Genomic DNA, 17,625 nt, shown 5'->3' on the forward strand with positions numbered 1-17,625 from the left:
AAGAGCATTTACTCTTCCAGTCTTACAGAATAATTTCACTAAGCTGTAAAATGGGTCAGTTTTTAGTCACTTTCTTACACCCAAAGAGTCAGGAGGTTTTGACACTTATACTTGTGCCCAGTGTCCTAACACAGGATGGAGCTTACAAGGCATCACCTACTACAGAAATGTCATTGTAATGGAATGGGATTTCTGTTTCCAAAGAAAGAGAAACAGAGGGAAGAATGCAGCTTCAAACAAAACTAGTAGCTTCTATTTAATTTGATTTGAACGATTACCAAAAAATACAAAGACCAAGTCTTGCATACATTGTACTATTTCCTGGGCCAGGGAGGGAGATGATAGAAAATGGAGACGATGGAGAAATTGCCAAGCCTGTTAGGGTTGATGAGATTCTTGGCTGTTTCTTATGCAGGATGAATTAATGAGACACATTTCCGAAGGCTGCCCTGGCATCCTGTATCTCAATCTCTCTAACACGGCCATCACCAACAGGACGACGCGACTCCTGCCCAGGTAATGCTGTGTTACTCGTCCTATGCTGAAGATACTTACGCCCCTCTGGGCTTGAGTTTCTTCTAGCGTACCCCAAAGGCAGCACTCCCTTTCCTTACACCCTGCCACTGTGGCAGTTTGGTCGTTGGTCCCGCACCTTGGCCAGTTTTCTGTCCCTCTTGTAGCTCTGTAGCTTGCATTAGACCTTGCCTGTCTCCTCCTGTCCCCCTTCCTGGGCATTGGAGCCTGGCATCTAAATTCCAGTCTGGTGTCTGGGCCTGCACTGTATCAGAACCCCATCATGCCCTCTTCCTTTGAGCACCAGTCTCCCAGATTCCCTGTTGCTGTGCTCTCGATTTCTGTTGAGACCCATCACATCCAGGGAACCAGGCACTTTGGTTTTTGACTGTCTGTGGCCTTCTGATGTCCTTGGCATGATGTTGCCTCTCTCTAGCCAGGACGCCTTGGGAGAAGGGACAGAGGAGTGTGACTGTGGATAGAACATCACAATATTGTAGAAATACTGATCAAGAAGAATATATGATCATATTGGGAGACATTCAAATATGAATTTGGGAAAATATTTCTGAAACTATTGTGCAAGAATGAGCTATTTTTGAGAATATAATTTTTTTGAGCTCCTTTGAAAAATAACAGTGACAATACTTTGAAAAGCTTAAACAGTGAAAATTCTAGGTGGCTAATTTTCTTTATCTCATGGTTCTAACCATTTTCCACAAACACAGACATCCAAAGAGTAGCCCCATATTTTCTGTTAATCCCATTAATTGAGACAGTGTTTTATTTGGTTAAATCTATGAAATCTTCCCTTTGAAATTTCTTCTGAAACTTTTAAACGGTCTTCCTCTCCCTGCCAGGCGTGTAATATGAATTTACTTATTTTTTCTTGTTTGTTTTATTACTCAAGAGTATAATGAACCTAGAATTCATTTTTGTAGACTAATGAAGCAGTGATCTAAACTAGGAGTCTATAAGACATGACCCATGTGGCCCAAGGTCTGATTCTGTGTGGTCCACCAGCCGAGAATAGCTTTACATTTTTCAGAGCTGTTAAATGGCCAATCAGTTATCCAGCATCATTTATTATCATTTGTCAAATGATAGGTGATTCTTCATATATCTTTACAATTCTTGGATAGACAAATAAGAGCTTAAAATTCATCACTTTCTAATATTTCTCTGCATGTTACTTTACCTGTGTTCTTGCAGTTATTTATGTTTACTGTGCCACTCTGATGAAATGCTTCTGATTGGTAGCTTGGAATTGGCCAGTTGGGAATATTCCACACCAAGTAAAATGGCAAACACTAGAAATCAAGGCAAGATTTATTGTTTTGTTGACTGTTTAGACTTGAGAAAGTGATGGAAAAGGCAATAAAGCAAATGAAATGCAAAAGTGTGTCATGACTGTAGTCAAACATTGTACATAGTACAAAAAATTGAGGAAATATTCTTTCAAGACTTTAAAATTATTATCTAACTCAGCAGAGCAGGGACTCATATCATTGATGGATGAGTGAAGACTGGGCATATGCCTCTGTTTATCTAACTCATTAATGTAAATGAATGTAATGTATGAATAAACGAGTATGACCTAATTCATATGGAACTACACTCATTCCTCTGTTCCAACTATTGGTTGACTGGCTACGTTTATAAAAGTTTAGCAAGTCATTGAAAGCGTTGTGTGAGAATTGATATCCATATAGGATTCACAATAAAGAGTATTATATATTTTATTATTTGCAACTTTTGTATATGTACAATATAAAATTTTATAATATTCATTCAATTAAAAAATTATAGTAAACATACATACATTTACATGGACTTTCTTTTTTGTTTTGGACAGCCAGTTGTTAGATGTTTACCAGTACACTGATAATTAAAGATAAACTAGGAACTGATTTATATTCTTATAATATGTGATCTTCTTATTAGGAACATAGCATATTTAAGTTTTTTTTCAAACCTTTTAAATATATCAATAAAATTTTGTTTTACTCATGTTGATAATATTTGTGAAAGTTATTTCTAGGTATGTATCTTTATTGTCACTGTGAATACTAGTAGCCTTTTAATCATATTTTTTAATAATATTTTCTCTTAGTTTCTAAGTGGTCATTTTTGGACTTGAGTATGAGATACAGGTATCATTTTATACTTTATTTGAATGATTTAATTGACTTATTTTTTTTAAAGGAAAATAATTCAGGCTGTGAAATTGTTTCTAAATAAGAATATGGCAAAGCTTTTAAGATTTGGTAAGAATTATTTTCATTTTCTAAGGAAATTAGTCTAATTTGCTTTCTTCTTCAACCTAGTAATTGCTTAGAAGAGAAGTTTTGGTTCCAAGTGGTTGATGTTTCTTTGAATAAGCATCTGTTCTTAATTATGCCCTGTATTCAAGAAATGTGTTTTGAATTATTTCTACTTTTTGGAATTTATTGGGATTACTTGGTGAACTGGTTTAAAATTAATTTCAGCAAATTAACCATGAATATTTAAAACAAAGAGCTTCTTTTAGAGAAAATTCTATCTGTATATGTATACATATGCATATAATCTCTTCATAGTAAAATAGTAATATATTAGTTACCTATTATAATCAAACTTCACCTAATTTGTGATGTTATTTTATACATAAAAATTAGTGTCATGTTTCATTATAGAATATAGCATTTATTCATATACAGTATCTCTTTCATGCTTGGTATTTCTTTTCCATAAGTTATTTTTAATCTATCATAATTACCTTCGCTTTCTTTTGCTTGTGATGTTTGTGACTTTACATATCCCTGTATTTTTAACCTATGTGTTTTGAATTTTAGTTTTATCTTTTATATGTAGCATGTAGCTAACTTGTATTTTTTTTAACTTCTATTTTAAAAATTTCCATTTCTTTGCCTTTCAAAGAGGAAGTTTGAAAGGTTAATACTTTCTGTTAAAATTGAATGTACGGTCTTATTTTTATCATCTTTTATGTTTTGATTTTATGTCACTACACTGTATCCAGTGCTGCTGCCTTTTACTACGTGAACTATGTTGTTTACTTTTGTGACATGAAGGTGTCTGAGAGGCATGTACAGACTCTGTTGTGTATTCTAACTAGTGGCTATTTGTCTGTTGGGTTTTTTTGTGTATTACCATGCATTTGTCTAATTAGCAAAGCAAAGATGAAGTTTTGACTTGATTCTCCCTGTGAGGAAGGAATGCTGATACATTAACTGTCCCTCCACTTTGAACTTAACAGCTTTTCTTGTCCACTCCTCTGTGTGAAAACAACTATTACTTGTGATTTTTGCTAATCATTTAACTTTCCTTTTAATATTTAAATTTAGTGTTTGGACTTAATATTGTAAGTCCCTCTCTTTTTTTTTTTTTGGTACTGGGGATTGAACTGAAGACCTCATGCTTGTGAGGCAGGCGGTGGAACCACTGAGCTAAATCCCTGCCCTTAATATTGTAATTCTAATTCTAATGATCATGTAATTCTAACTAGTTTAAGCCATTCATGGGAGACTGTTATTCCCAATGACTGAGATATAATTTTAAACATTCTTATTAGTACATGTTTGCAGTACATGTTTACATTCATTGTGTGGAGTTAGTTCATGTACACAACACATCTTAATTCCTTTCCTCATCCCCTTTCCCTCCCCTCATTCCATCTCCTGGTCCTCTTCCCATTTGAGAAAGATCTATCTCCCTACTTCCTATTATCTATCTTTTATTTTGCTCTTTATTTATAATTTGAGTTTTTCGTATAAGAGAAACCATGTGATATTTAAGCTTGTGTGTCTGATTTATTTTTCTTAACATTATGATCTCAAGATGTACCCATTTTCCTACAAATGACCATGATTAGGCTAAGATATAATTTAAAAGTATTTTCAAGAAAGATGCATGAGTGTTAGACTTTTCAGCCACTGATCTCTGAAAATGATTATTATCCTGGAGATAGGATAATAACTTCTCTTGGTATATAGATCTTCCATCATGTTCTTTATTTTATCTTAAAACTTTACAAATATTGCTCTGTAAACTCGGATATTTCAGGTTAAAGAGAGGTCAAAAGCCAGAATAATTTTCTGTTCCTTCATTTGTAATCTCTTCTTTTTTTCTGCCAAGATGTTTGTAAGAGTTTCCTTTCCTCTGAGTATTAAAGACATTTTCAAGCTTAATTGTATTCATTCAATTAATTTTTCCTGGAATATAATAAACCTTTTGAGCATTAAAACTTGTATTATTTTTTTAGCTAAGAAAGGCATTTCTCTTTTTGAAAAACTTCTATCTGAGGCCGGGGATTTAGCTCAGTGGTTCCGCCGCTTACCTCGCAAGTGGAAGGACCGGAGTTCGATCCCCGGTACCAAAAAAACAAAACAAAACAAAACTTCTATCTGTTTATTCAGGGTTTTGGTTTTTTTGTTTTTGTTTTTGTTTTTTGGTGCTGGGGATTGAACTCAGGAGCTTGCACTTGCGAGGCAGACACTGTACCACTGAGCTAAATCCCTGCCCTGTTCAGGGTTTATCTTAAGAATCCTCCTTTATTTTTAGGTCAGTTTTATTCTTGACCTTCAAAGCTGCCATCTTTTCTCTCACCATTTTTGTTTATATATGCATCTCCATTAGCGTACTGCCTTTGCTATACCAGTAGTTCTTGACAGATGTTCCAAAGACAGCAAGCAATATTGTGGGAAATATCTAGCACCTGGCTATGGTGCTGGGTAGAAAGAAGCTATGATTTGTAGGGTTTATTTATTTCTATGGTGTAAAAGGTCCTACTATGGCCAATTTTAAACCATCAACATGACGTTACTTTAAGTGGACTTGGGAGGGGATGTTAAAAATTGAACTTATGGTGCAACCCAGCCCCAATGATACCCTTGTGGGGAGCCCCTGAGGATCCCCAAGACCCCTTCAAGAGTTCCTTGAGGTCCTCTAGTCCTGTGACATAGCATTCACCCAGGGATTTTCTTTAAGCATTTCATGCTAAGGTATGTAAGTACAGGTGTGTACATATGTAATGAATCTTTATATATGTGAATGAATTATTTATAGTTTTTCAAATCTATCAAACTTTATTTGTGGAAAAATTTAATAATAAAAGTTACATATAAAAGTATGTTTGGGGCAGGAGAGAAAATATTATAAAATCCACATGTGAAAATCTGAATTTAAAAAGTAGTTTTTTTTAAACTGAGAACATTTTTACCAATCATACTTTGAGATAACCTTTTTTCTCTTAGGAAATTTAATATAATGTTATAGCTATCATAACTTCTTAGGGGCTTTTTTTGTCTGTCTGTTTTTTTGGTATCAGGGATCGAACTCGGGACCTTGCACTTGCGAGGCAGGTGGTGGAACCACTGAGCTAAATCCCCGGCCCTTTAAGGGTTTTTTTTTAAGACAAGTAAAGATATGTCTTTCATAAGCAAAAGATAGAAAATTAGGACCCCAAATAAGAATTTCGTTTTGGTTTTAACTTCTAGTTCTTGCCATTGAAAAAACATTCAGAGTAAATGCTACCTGCTGTTTCTTGTCAAATGGAAAAAATGTACACTGACTTCCATATAACAAAAGGACATCTACAATGAATCTCTTGATTTTGCTATTTTCCATTGTTTCAAACCTGCTTGGGTATGCAGAAGTGTTCTTTAAGCTCTAAGCAGACCAATATTGGGTGTTAGTGCTGCCATTCCCTCTTCACTGCCTTTGATACTTCATTCCAGAGAAGTCATTTGCCAAAAGAAAAATATACTTTGTTTGCCCTTCTTGGCAGCCTTGATTTACCAGTTCTTTATCTGAATATTTTTCTTCACTTCTTTGGGGACTTGTTTGGTTTTCTAAAGTTGAAAATGAGGGCACCCACAGCTCATGCCCTTTCCAGGAAATGTTTTGTTTCTAAATATTTTCCAAATTCCACCCTTTGCACAACCCAGGTGGCATGCTCAGCGCCTTGTCTGGCACAGTTCACCTCTGAGCTCTCTTCCCCTCCATCTGTCTGCTTCACACTGTAGGAAGGATCACCCTGAGAGAAGCTTCCTATCATGTTTGGATTCTTCCCTTCCCATCCCTTAACATTCTCCTATCAAATCTGCCCATCTGGGTCTCCCAAGAGAAGCCCTTAGCTCTGGTCATCTGAGTGCCATATGCTTTGCCTTCTCTGAGTGGAACTTCCCTCTCCTTTCTTTGCTAACCCTTTCACAATCCAAGTCATGCCATCTGCCAGAAATTCAGTGTCTTCTCTTTTCTCTACACTCGAACAGCAAGATTTATTCACTTGTGCACCATCTGATGATGAGCTACAATGTGTCAGTCCTGCTGGGGAGACAGTTGGGAGTAAGGCTATCATGATCTTTATTTTTTTCTTTTTATCTCTTTTGCAATGGGGTCTCCAGGGTGGTATTGAATTCTTATGGTTCAAGCAAATCTACCTCAGCTTCCTAAGTACCTGGGACTACAGGTGTGCAAAACCATGCCTGAGTTTATCTTTGTTATTTAATGAGCTTTATATGCTATAACAGAGTGGTGTCTACTCGTTTTTCTTATATGTATATGAACTGACCCTTCCATTGGCTTGGAAACTTCTATTGTCAGGGCCTATCCTGCTATATCATCTCACCAGTACCCATCAAAATGGGGCAGGCAGAGTACGCTGTTCTCTGACCAGAGAAACTCAAGTTCACCCAGTGCGTATGAGGCCACATAATTACATTTAGATTTTCTGTAGAATTCTATTTCTTGAGACTGCCTCCATGACATTAGAAAGCATACTTCTCAACTCAGAAGCAGTCGCATGCAGATTCCCTCTTTTATAGTCTGGGCTTCATCTTTGTGATTTTTAAGAGAAATTTTTTTTTAAACACATAGTTTTTATTCCTTCCAGCAGTTGGAGATCTAATACAGAAACATCAATTCTTAATAGAAACAAAGCCAAAAGAAAGGAAGGGAAAGCCCCTCTGTAATTTCTGTAAGAATTTTAGTTCTTAAAGATTAGATAGTAGTTGCATGAAACGAAATAAATCACAAAGAGAAAAGCCATCACTCGTAAGAAACATTTAGTTATGAAATAATTAGGAAAAGATAAAAATATATGTAAACATTCTGTCTCAAGGCAGAATTAGAATTATCAAGTGGTTTCTGTGCTGGGAAAATGATGAACAGATCTTACTCATGGAGACCTTTCTTTGCCAAAAATTTTAATAAAAAGTATCAGAATTGCATAAAATTTGCCAAGTGTGATTTCACTGTTAACTGATACTTTCCCCATCTCTAGCAGCTTTGAGCTCACAGGGACACTCAGGATTCCTGTGCTGTGCCTCAAACTCATAACAACTCCCATGAGGTTCCCCCTTCAAGAGAGCCACCCAGAGCCTTTCAACCCGGAATCACTAGTCTAGTGAATAACCTCTTTCATCTGAACCAGAGGCTCTTGGGATCAATGGATCTCTCCGAAAAAAACTGGGGGAGAAGTTCAGGGGGTCCTTGGATTTTTATGGGAGGAAAAATCTTCTCTATTTTCACTAAGCTCTAACTGAAATGTAAGTAAAAATCAAAGCAGTATTAGCAACCCTTGAGACTTTTTTACTCATATAAATCACAAATATATTCTTATATTACAGTTGTTATGTATATTGAAATATCATTAATAACAATTATTAAATATGATTAGTAACTACTTTGCAGAGTTATTAGAACTACCTGTTATTAAACATGTTAGTAAAGAAACACATATGCAGTATAATAGTCTACCCATTAGGTTTTAACTTTTTTTTTTTTTTTGGTACGGGGGATTGAACTCAGGTCCTTGCACTTGCGCAGCAGGTGGTGAAACCACTGAGCTAAATCCCTGGCCCTTAACTTTTTTATAATTATACATTTCAATATAACTGGCTGCCTTTATAATCTTATATATTTTGTTTTATGCATTTTAAAACATGCTAAGAAATTGTCTTTTGACCTTACCAGACTGACAAAGGTGTCTGTGACACAAAGAAAGATAAGGGCCCCTCATTAAATTCTCATTTTGGGGGTTTGTTAACTGATCACATGGATTGAAAGAAATGGAACGATAGGCTTGGGCCAGGTGTAAGACCCATTGAGATATCCCCCAAACTCTTAGAATCATTTATATGTACTTCTCTTGCCAAACGAGTCTCCATTCTGCTAAATGAAAGAAGATAGTCAAATTCCATAAAAACAATATGTGAGGTAGTAGTAGCAATAATAACAATGCATATATCTTTAAAAGTTCTACCATGTCCCTGAATATTTTTTTTAAGAGTAAGAAAAATTTATTGACAGAAAGATAGCTTCTGTCTAAGAGAGACAGGGATACCAGAAAGTGGGTTTTCCCCTGTCCCTGAATATTTTAATTGTCAAAATTACCCTCAGGACAACACTATTACATCTGTGTTCTCATTGAATTGTCACTCCTTTAAAGGGAAGAGCAGGTGGGATTACATTCACCTCACAGGAAACTGTGAGGCTGGGGCTCACAGTTAGTGTTTTTAAAAAAGTGGCATTATAATTTCCATTTAGCGGAGATGGAAACAATCTGAGAGCTCAAGGAAGTTGCAATAAGTGTCTGAGCTGGGATTTGAATCCAGTTTGGTCAGATTCCAAAACGTTGTGTATTTTCTGCTGTGTCCTGCTGCCCACCTCACTAGTCTTTTCTCCAGATGAGAGAGCTGAACGATTTTAGAATGACACTCCCCACGCCTTCCCCAAGAAAGCTGTTGGTTACTCAGTTCCGGCATGGGCTGTTCTCAAGGGAGAGGAAGAGCAGGCATTTCCAAGTCTCTGGCCCTTGTCTTCATTCCCTGTCTTTGGGATTTGAATGCTTTCTGCCCATGGGGGCTCTGCCCGCTCCCACTTGGGTCCCAAGGCTTCCTCTCCTGTGCAGCGTCCTGCACACAGCTATTCCCAGACGCAAGGTGTGCTCTCAATCAGATGCTTTGCTGGAAATAGGAACCATTATATCATATACATGTGCTTTTCAAATTTTATGACTAAATCTGGTTAATGGGCAGTGCTTGCATATCTTATTTCCCATTTACGTGAAAGCAGACTATTATTTATTTGTAGGAGGAATAGAGAGGCATTTCCCCCCCATTCGTTCTCACTTTCTCATTTACTATTAAACTATTGAAGAAAACAAACCAAGAGCGTGTTGTTAATTCCATTATAAGAGCAAGCAGTAGTGGGAGTCCTTGTCCTTTAAAAAAGTCAGGCTGAAAAGGACTGGAAACTTGTCCCGAGTGTCCTCAGAATGCAGGTCCTTACACGTTAGTACAGACTCATCCTAATGAGCCCCTTCTTTCTGGAAGCGTTTGTTTGGGACATGGTGGTAATGTTTATTTTGGGGGGGAGGGGGGATAATGCCTATTTCATCTGCTTCAATTCCAATGAGGTTGACAGCTCTGATTCAGTTCCTATGCTTCTCATCTGTTGTCCACTCACTCACAGACTCTTCTTACTGCACATTTAAGCTCAGTGTATTTGTCTTTTTTAAAGTTATTGTAACGAAACTGTCACTCATAAAATCCTGGCTAAATTATGTTTTTCAAACTATGTGCTTATCAGACCCATTTAAAGAGACTGTTATATTCAATTTTGCCTTCTTTCTGCCCCAAATTCTCACTCTCATGGAACAGTTAATTTCCATATAAATGTTTACAAAAGATACGTTCTTCTAGACAGTTTGCAGATTATTTTGGGGTGATCCAAAGATAAACCCTAAGAACAATAAACTCTAGCTTCAGTTTCCAAAAACAAAATAACTTCCAAACAATATGCATGCAGCAACGCCCACCCTTCAAAAAAACTTTATCTTGATCAACTTTCTTAAAAATCTAGCCAAATATTCCTTCTTCTCACTTGAAATGCAGTTATGCAATATCTGATCTATTACTGAAACCTTCTTTAATTAGCAGAGCCAGAGTTAACAATAAAGTTAAACTGCTGAACAACTGCAAGGAGAAAAGATTAATGTACATTTTTTGTTCTCTTTGTCATAGTGGTTTAAAAAGATGTGAGAAAACGTCTGAAGTATAACCACTCTCCTGCTCTCTTTTCTTACCCTGTCTTTCCAGGTACTTCCACAACTTACAGAATCTTAGCTTGGCTTACTGCCGAAAGTTCACAGACAAAGGTTTACAGTACCTGAACTTGGGGAACGGATGCCACAAGCTCATCTACCTGGACCTTTCCGGCTGCACCCAGGTTTGCCTTTCAATATCCCCTTCGCCGCCGCGGGCGAGGACGTCCTCCGGAGGCCAGGCTGCATCCAGCCCTCATGTTCTGCGAAGGCTGTGCACAGCCCAGCGCAAGGCAGCACACTCAGCAGAGGTTTTAAATTACACGGCAGCCACGGCTGCTTTAGCTCTCCCCAGGGTTGCTGCTATAGGCTCTTGGCTTCCCTCCACCGGGTGTCACATCTCCAAGCAGCTAGAGCTCATTGGAGGATGAAACGCTCCGCTTCTGAGCACACTTGTGAGACCAGAATCCCAATCTTGAGAACTTTGCGGTTGTTACTAAGATACGGACAAAGGAGGAGAGTGATTCCTGAAAAATCAATTTGCTCTCACATTTTAAAAAATGCTACAAGTGACAAAAATGAGAAAGAAATATGCACAATAATGATGTTAGTTTTTAAAATTGCAGCATTCTTGGGTTAGATGCCATGAAGATTTGAGATCTGTGTGGAAAATATTTTAAATTTGGGGGACCAGTATTAGGATATTTTGGCAGGAAGGTACAATTGTGGCAGACAGAGCATGGTGCTGGTTGGAAGTAGTTACTTACAGCTTCTTCTCTAATTTTGATAGATCCAGGTCATAATTCTTTTAACTTATTCTCTGCCACCCCTTTGTGTATCTTACTGATATCAGTTTCATAGTATGTTCCTTATTTATAAGAATAATGTAATAGCACAGGCGAAAACTTGCTGAACTACTGCTCGTTAGCTTTTTTGAGTCATTACTACACGCCAGGCACTGGGCTGAGTGTGCTGGACAGATCAGTTGACGATGCAGCATAGTATGTGTTTCGGATGCTCATTTGCAAATGGATAAATCAACCAGAGTTATATGGCTGGTGGAAACACATGATCCTGGTACAGGGACAAGCACGTGTTGGTGGCTGCCGAGGCAGGCAGGTTCCCGAGGGGGCTGCGGACACAGGAGCACTGTGAGTTTCTCCTCTGAGTTCTTGGATTCTCACCTCACCACCTGTTATAGTTACTTTCCTGTCACTAAGACACAATACTTGACACCCACAACTCCTCAAGGAGGAGAAGTTTATTTTGGCTCAGTTTGTGGAGGTCTTGGTCATTAGTCAGCCAGCTCCAAGGCAGAATGGCATGGCAGAGGGGCCTGGCAGGGGAAAGCTGCTCAGGGCATGGTGGACAGGCAGCGGAGAAGGGAGGCCCTGAGGAGGGAGAGAAACCCCTCCCAGTAAGGCCCCCAATGACCAGCCCCCACTTCCTAACAGTGAGTCTGGTACCAGCCCCCATGATCCAGTCACCTTCCAAAAGCCCTGCCTGTGGGGAAGGAGGAAAGGACTCTAAGCAAGGGTTGGACATGTCTAGAATTTACGTGTCTTTGAAACGGGCTGACTGATGTGTAGCTTGCTAAATATCAACATCTACCTGGCTTTATGACTGCCTTACCATTCCCCACAGCTTGGCTGAACTTTAGAACGATGTCTTCCCCACTAGGCTCTGACCTGCCTTTTCTTACAGCATTTACTTTAGAAAATTTGGAATTGTACATTCTTTTCCTGCCTCCCCTGAGATGTAAATCTTTCTTAAAAAGCGTCTTGCTGGTTTTAATGCCCAGGACCATCTTCCTCAAGGACCAGGGGACTATCCCTTTGATGTGTTATCCTCAAAGAAGGTGGCACCATATTGCCCTGCTTCTGTGGGAGGGTAGGAGCCTAACTTTGGTGGGCACTGATGAGCACACACAGATGGCCTGATCGCCGGGGGAAAAACATTTGCACATTCAGGGATAAATTAATGTGTTTAATGTGCAAATCCCATTGAGCAACCTCCCTCCACCACATAAAATCTCCAGTGCAGTACATTTCCACTAGTTTGCAGGAGTGCTTAAAACCCTCCCATAGTATGACTTACCTCCTTGTTTTTCTCAGTTTCCAAGAGATAGTTATTGTAGCAACACACACAGAGACGAACACAGTGTTAGCTTTCCATTGCTGTGACAAAAATACCTGGAAAAAAATCCAATTTAAGGAAGAAAGAACAGCTGGCCATGGTGGCACACACCTGTGATCCTAGCATTCTGGTTGGCTGGGGCAGGAAGAGTGCAAGTTTGAACCCAGCCTGGCCAATTTAGTGACTTAGTGAGACCCTGTCTCAAAAATAAAAAGTAAAAAAGGGTTGGGGATGTAGCTCAAAGGGCTTAGGGTTCATTCCCCAGTACTGGAGGAAAGATTGACTTCAGTTCACAGCTTCAGAGGTGTTAGTCCATGGTCACCTGGCTTTGTTATTTCTGGGTCTGTGGTGAAGCAGCACATCCTAGCAGGGTGTGTGTGGCAGAGCAAACCGCTCACCTCATGGCAGCTGGGGAGCAGAGCCAGAGAAAGGGGTGGAGGTCTTGATATTCCCTTCAAGAGGGCCCTGTGACTTATTTCTTCCAACCAGCCCCACCTCCTAAAGGTGCTCCCCCCTTCCTTGGAATAAATATTTTCAGACACAGTAAAGTCTCAATCAAAGTTTTCACATTTGTGATACATCATAGCCCAGATGTACATGCAAAATATGCATATTCTGTCTTTAAATTTTAGGCTAATGTTTAACATTTTAGAATTTTTACCCCCCTAAAAATTAGATTTTCTTTGAAAAAATGGGAAGAACTAGCTGAATTGGGCCTGCATCTCTATATGACAGCAATCAGCACAGCTGAACTAGCCTCATCCCCTTGAGGTGGAGCCCCCCTTCAAGCTCACTGCCCCTCATCCGTGGTAATGCTCTCACCCTGCAACACCAGCCCTCAGTCAGCGTTTAAGTTTGCTGTGAGTGTGAAAAGAATAGAATGCTTTTCCTCACTGTCCTTTAATTTGTAAATCTCAAACCACAATGAAGTTAGTGTCTCAAATCAGTGTGAAACAGTGTCAGCTGCCGTCATTCCCCACTCTTCCACTTGTGTAGTGATTCAGTCGAGACTTTACTTTGGAGGTCAGGCACTGGCTCAGGCCCTGACATTGAGCCACTGGAACTGAGCCCCTTTAGGACCACTGTAAGGGCTCATTCTGAACTGCAGGTCTTAGTAATGAGGCGTGCCTGCTGCTGTTCCTGAGCAACTTCTTGAGTCCTTGAGGAGGCTCTGCTTACCTCTGATTTCAAAGCAGGAATTTGATGACTCAGTTTTTAATGTTTTCCTCTGTAAATAAGAGGTTCTATTTTAGAGACTTGAATCTATTTTCCAAGTTTGGAATTTCACACTAGGAAATCGTGTGTTGATGTATCTAGCCAAGAACCAAGGTCTTGATAAGACAGAGACTTGAGAACAGGAGCAAACACCTAGACGCTTCCAGGTATGAGCACCTGCTGCATTCCTGCCGGCTAGCTGTAATGGCTAAAGCAGCATCCCTGTCTCTTAGGAGCTGTGGATTAGCATAAACAAAATACACCAAGGGTGAAACTTTAATGTAGCCACTGCTGCCTGAAAAGGAAAGAATTTATTTATACAGTGTTGTGAAAGAATTTTAACCATACTTGTTAGAAAAAATAAATACATGATGGAGAATTGCAATGAAAAATGAAAATCAACTACATATGTTTTAGAAACAGTTTCCTTACCTTAGGTGCAGTAAGCAGTGAGACAGCTTTTCCATGATGACCAGTGCTTGTGCACACACCTGCATGTCACCCTGCATCTTTGGTGGGTTGGGATGGCAGTGCTGTTCTCTGTTCCCTTCCGCTCACACTCAGCTCACACCCAGGCACTGCCTGTCAACACTTCCATTCTCCAGAGCAAACCCTAGCTCACACTTGTCACTTTGAGTGGTCTTCTTTTAATTAAAAAAAAAAACCACCTTGACTTTTTTCATGTTACATGTTTGGGGTGTTTTTTTTTTGGTACCAGGGATCAAACTCAGTACCTTGCACTTGCAAGGCAGGCACTGGAACCACTGAGCTAAATCCCAAGCCCTCATATTACATGTTAAATGTATAAAAATTTGAAAATTTATGCAAGAAAAAAGAAAAAATTAAAATTGTTTGAATTTGTACCACTCAGAAATAATAAGTGCTATTAGTAATGCAGGGGATAGCTTATTGGTCTTTTCCCTATGCATGTATACTTCTCTTAAATTAATCTGGATTATATGGTGTGCATGCCTTTCCTTTAATATTCAATAAAGTGTATGTCTTCCTATTTCATTAAATATTTTCTGTAAGTCACTGTTAGTAGCTTTATGGTATTCTATTCTATCAGAATATCAGTATTTATTTAATTATTCATTATTAGCCTACCAAATTTTATAATCATAAATTTCCTGTGATGAAAATTCTTACAGCCATATCTTTGTATACATATAAGTTTTTGGTACACATTTTTAGAAATGAAACAAAGGATATAGTTATTTTTAAGGCACAAAGATTATCAGTTTACACTTATTATCAATATAAAATAATATTTGATAAATTTATAAACATACTAAAATAACTTTTGTCAGTTTAACACTGAGCATGACATTTTATATTTTAAATTTGCATTTCTTTATTCACTTGTAATATTAAATGATATGTAGTACTTGACACATGGGAGGTATTAAATTAGTATTTGTTGAATGACAGTGTCCTTATTCTAGATTGCCATGGTTAAAATATTTTTCAGGGACCAGGGATTTAGCTCAGTGGTTCTGCCGCCTGCTACGCAAGTGGAAGGACCCAAGTTCGATCCCCAGTACCAAAAAATATATATTTTTCAAACTAACTAAATGTTTAATTTCAGAATCTGCGTTCAAAAGTTTCTTTATAGTATTTTTTTAGAAGGGAAAATCTACACTCATTCAACAAAAAATTCTGATTTTAAAAATTCAAAATCAGTACAGGAAATTTAATTGGTTTGCTTTTACATTTACCATTCCCTCCAAGTTATAAAATCTAAGTTTATGCCAAAACAATTTTAAGCACAATTAGGGAAGACCTTTTTGTTACATAAAATGATTTCATCATGTAAGGAAAGCACCCCGTGTATTCTGTGGTCTGGGAGCCACTTGGCAACACAGAGGAACCCTTCCTATGGTGTGCTTTAGATGCCGGTACCGGGGATCGAACTCAGGACCTTGTGCTTGAGAGGCAGGTGCAGGTGCCACTGAGCTAAATCCCCAGCCCTTATTGTTTAGTTTAATAAGTGAAACTAATGAACTATTTTGTGAGATGTTGATTATTTTTCTTCTCATATCAGACTTTGCTTTGGGCCCCACTTCTGTCCTGGCTTCTGAAGGGCTGACACTGCAGCCCAAGAGCAGCATGTCAGGTGAATCCAGGTCACAGGTTCTCGGGTACCTTCATTTTAATCCTGAGCTTGCCATTTATTAGTTACAGAGTGGAGCAGCATACCCACCGCGTACCTCACTTTCCTTATCCTTGTAATTGAGAAAATAAGATAACTTACAAATGTGTTATGGTAATGAAATGATTTGAGAGTTAAGATGCGTAGAACAGTGACTTGGGCATCATAAGTGCTTAGTCACCCTTAGCTACTGTCATTATATTACTGTTAATAGTGCAGTGGACCCTCGAGTTATGGCCAGACCGACATATGAACAACTCAGGTTAATTATGTTAACGGAAGATTCATCTGCTTCTTATTATCTATAGGGTGTAAACAGCCAGACCTCAGATGTATTGACTTAAAACCAAGTTGCGTTACACCCAGCCCTCAGGAACCAATCAAATCTGTAAGTCAAAGGTCCACTGTTTTTTCCTTGGCTACTGGTCATTTGATTCAGGCCTAATCAATTATAAATCCTCTCCCCCGTGGTGAGAATTGTCCAGGGAGGCCCTGTGACACTAGTGGAGCCACTCAGACTCTTCCAGGTACTCAGTAAATAAATTCTGTGGGAAATTCTCAGGGAATAATAAATTCTGTTCTCCCTGAGAGAACAGAACCTGGAATGTGTTAGTCTAGACTACTCTGTTCACCAGCAACATGGGAGAACTTTGTAGTGAAAGAGAATAAAACCATCACAAAGAAGCCAGCCTTTGAGAGGGAGACATGGTGTGTTTAAAAATCAAAGATGAAGGGTTGTTTAACTGGACTTTGAGTTGAAGACATCATCATTTCCTGTTCTACCTAAACTAGCTTATGCTGGTCTCCACCATTGCAGCAGAAAGCTGGTATAGAGCTCTGATGAGGCTGCGATTCCTATTTAGCTGTCATGCAAGTTGAAAAGAATTTTTCTGCTTGGGCTTTATGGAGAGCCTTGCTCAAGAATAAAACTAAGGGGCTGGGGATTTAGCTCAGCGGTTTCACCGCCTGCTGTGCAGGTGCAAGGACCTGAGTTCGATCCCCGGTACAAAAAAAAAAAGAATAAAACTAAGGCCCCAGATAGAAAGATGTGGGATTTCTCCTGGACGTCGTGTACTTGTGTTCCAGGATGTACCTGAATCTGCTGCTTTGAGCATACCTGTGACTGACCACACCTGTGACTGACCACAGTGCAGTCCTTAACATCCAAGAACCTGGATTAAATCTGCTTCCTGTTTGTTGGCACGGTCTTGGGGCCTAATAAGCAGTGGATATTCTCTGATGACCTTTTCAGGTTAAATTTGCCAACATCTAACATCCACACAGAAAAGTGCTTATTCCTGTGCATGGTTTTGGCCAGCACAGCACACACTCCTGTTGGATATATGCAGGGAAACTGGATGGCTGGGGCCTCTGGTGTGTGTGTGTATTCAGCTTTATCTGATACTCTGTTTTCTATGTTACTGGGCCAAGCTGAGTAACATTTTCATGATTTAGAAAATCCTAGAAATGTGGTTTTTGCAGGAAAGCCAATGCCATGGCCTCTCATACTTGCTCCCTGTATTTACCATAACATATAGTTTATTTTTATAGCAATACTTATTAA

At 38.8% G+C, this 17,625-nt stretch overlaps 2 protein-coding genes across 4 annotated transcripts in view; one reads left to right on the forward strand and one right to left on the reverse strand.

Annotated features, from left to right (window-relative positions):
- The window catches only part of Lrrc17 (leucine rich repeat containing 17), a 32,342-nt gene extending 21,312 nt beyond the window's left edge, over window positions 1–11,030 (reverse strand). The window contains exons 1-2 of one of the 3 annotated variants that reach the window (XM_021253959.2): window positions 10,684–11,021; window positions 1,712–1,823 (exon numbers count right to left, since the gene is read on the reverse strand). The gene's annotated coding sequence lies outside the window, so the exon portion shown is untranslated. Of the gene's footprint in view, window positions 1–1,711; window positions 1,824–10,683 lie in introns of all 3 variants that reach the window. The other 2 variants (XM_021253960.2, XM_004839730.3) reach the window with 2 other exon arrangements.
- Fbxl13 (F-box and leucine rich repeat protein 13) overlaps window positions 1–17,625 on the forward strand; it is a 254,266-nt gene that overhangs the window by 121,207 nt on the left and 115,434 nt on the right. The window contains 2 exon segments of the mRNA XM_087206541.1: window positions 416–516; window positions 10,614–10,743. Of these exon segments, the coding sequence (XP_087062667.1) occupies window positions 416–516; window positions 10,614–10,743 (231 nt within the window).

Source organism: Heterocephalus glaber, unplaced genomic scaffold (genome assembly GCF_053883595.1).
Source record: "Heterocephalus glaber isolate CG9 unplaced genomic scaffold, H.glaber_assembly_v1.0 deba00000676, whole genome shotgun sequence".
Classification (NCBI taxonomy): domain Eukaryota; kingdom Metazoa; phylum Chordata; class Mammalia; order Rodentia; family Bathyergidae; genus Heterocephalus; species Heterocephalus glaber.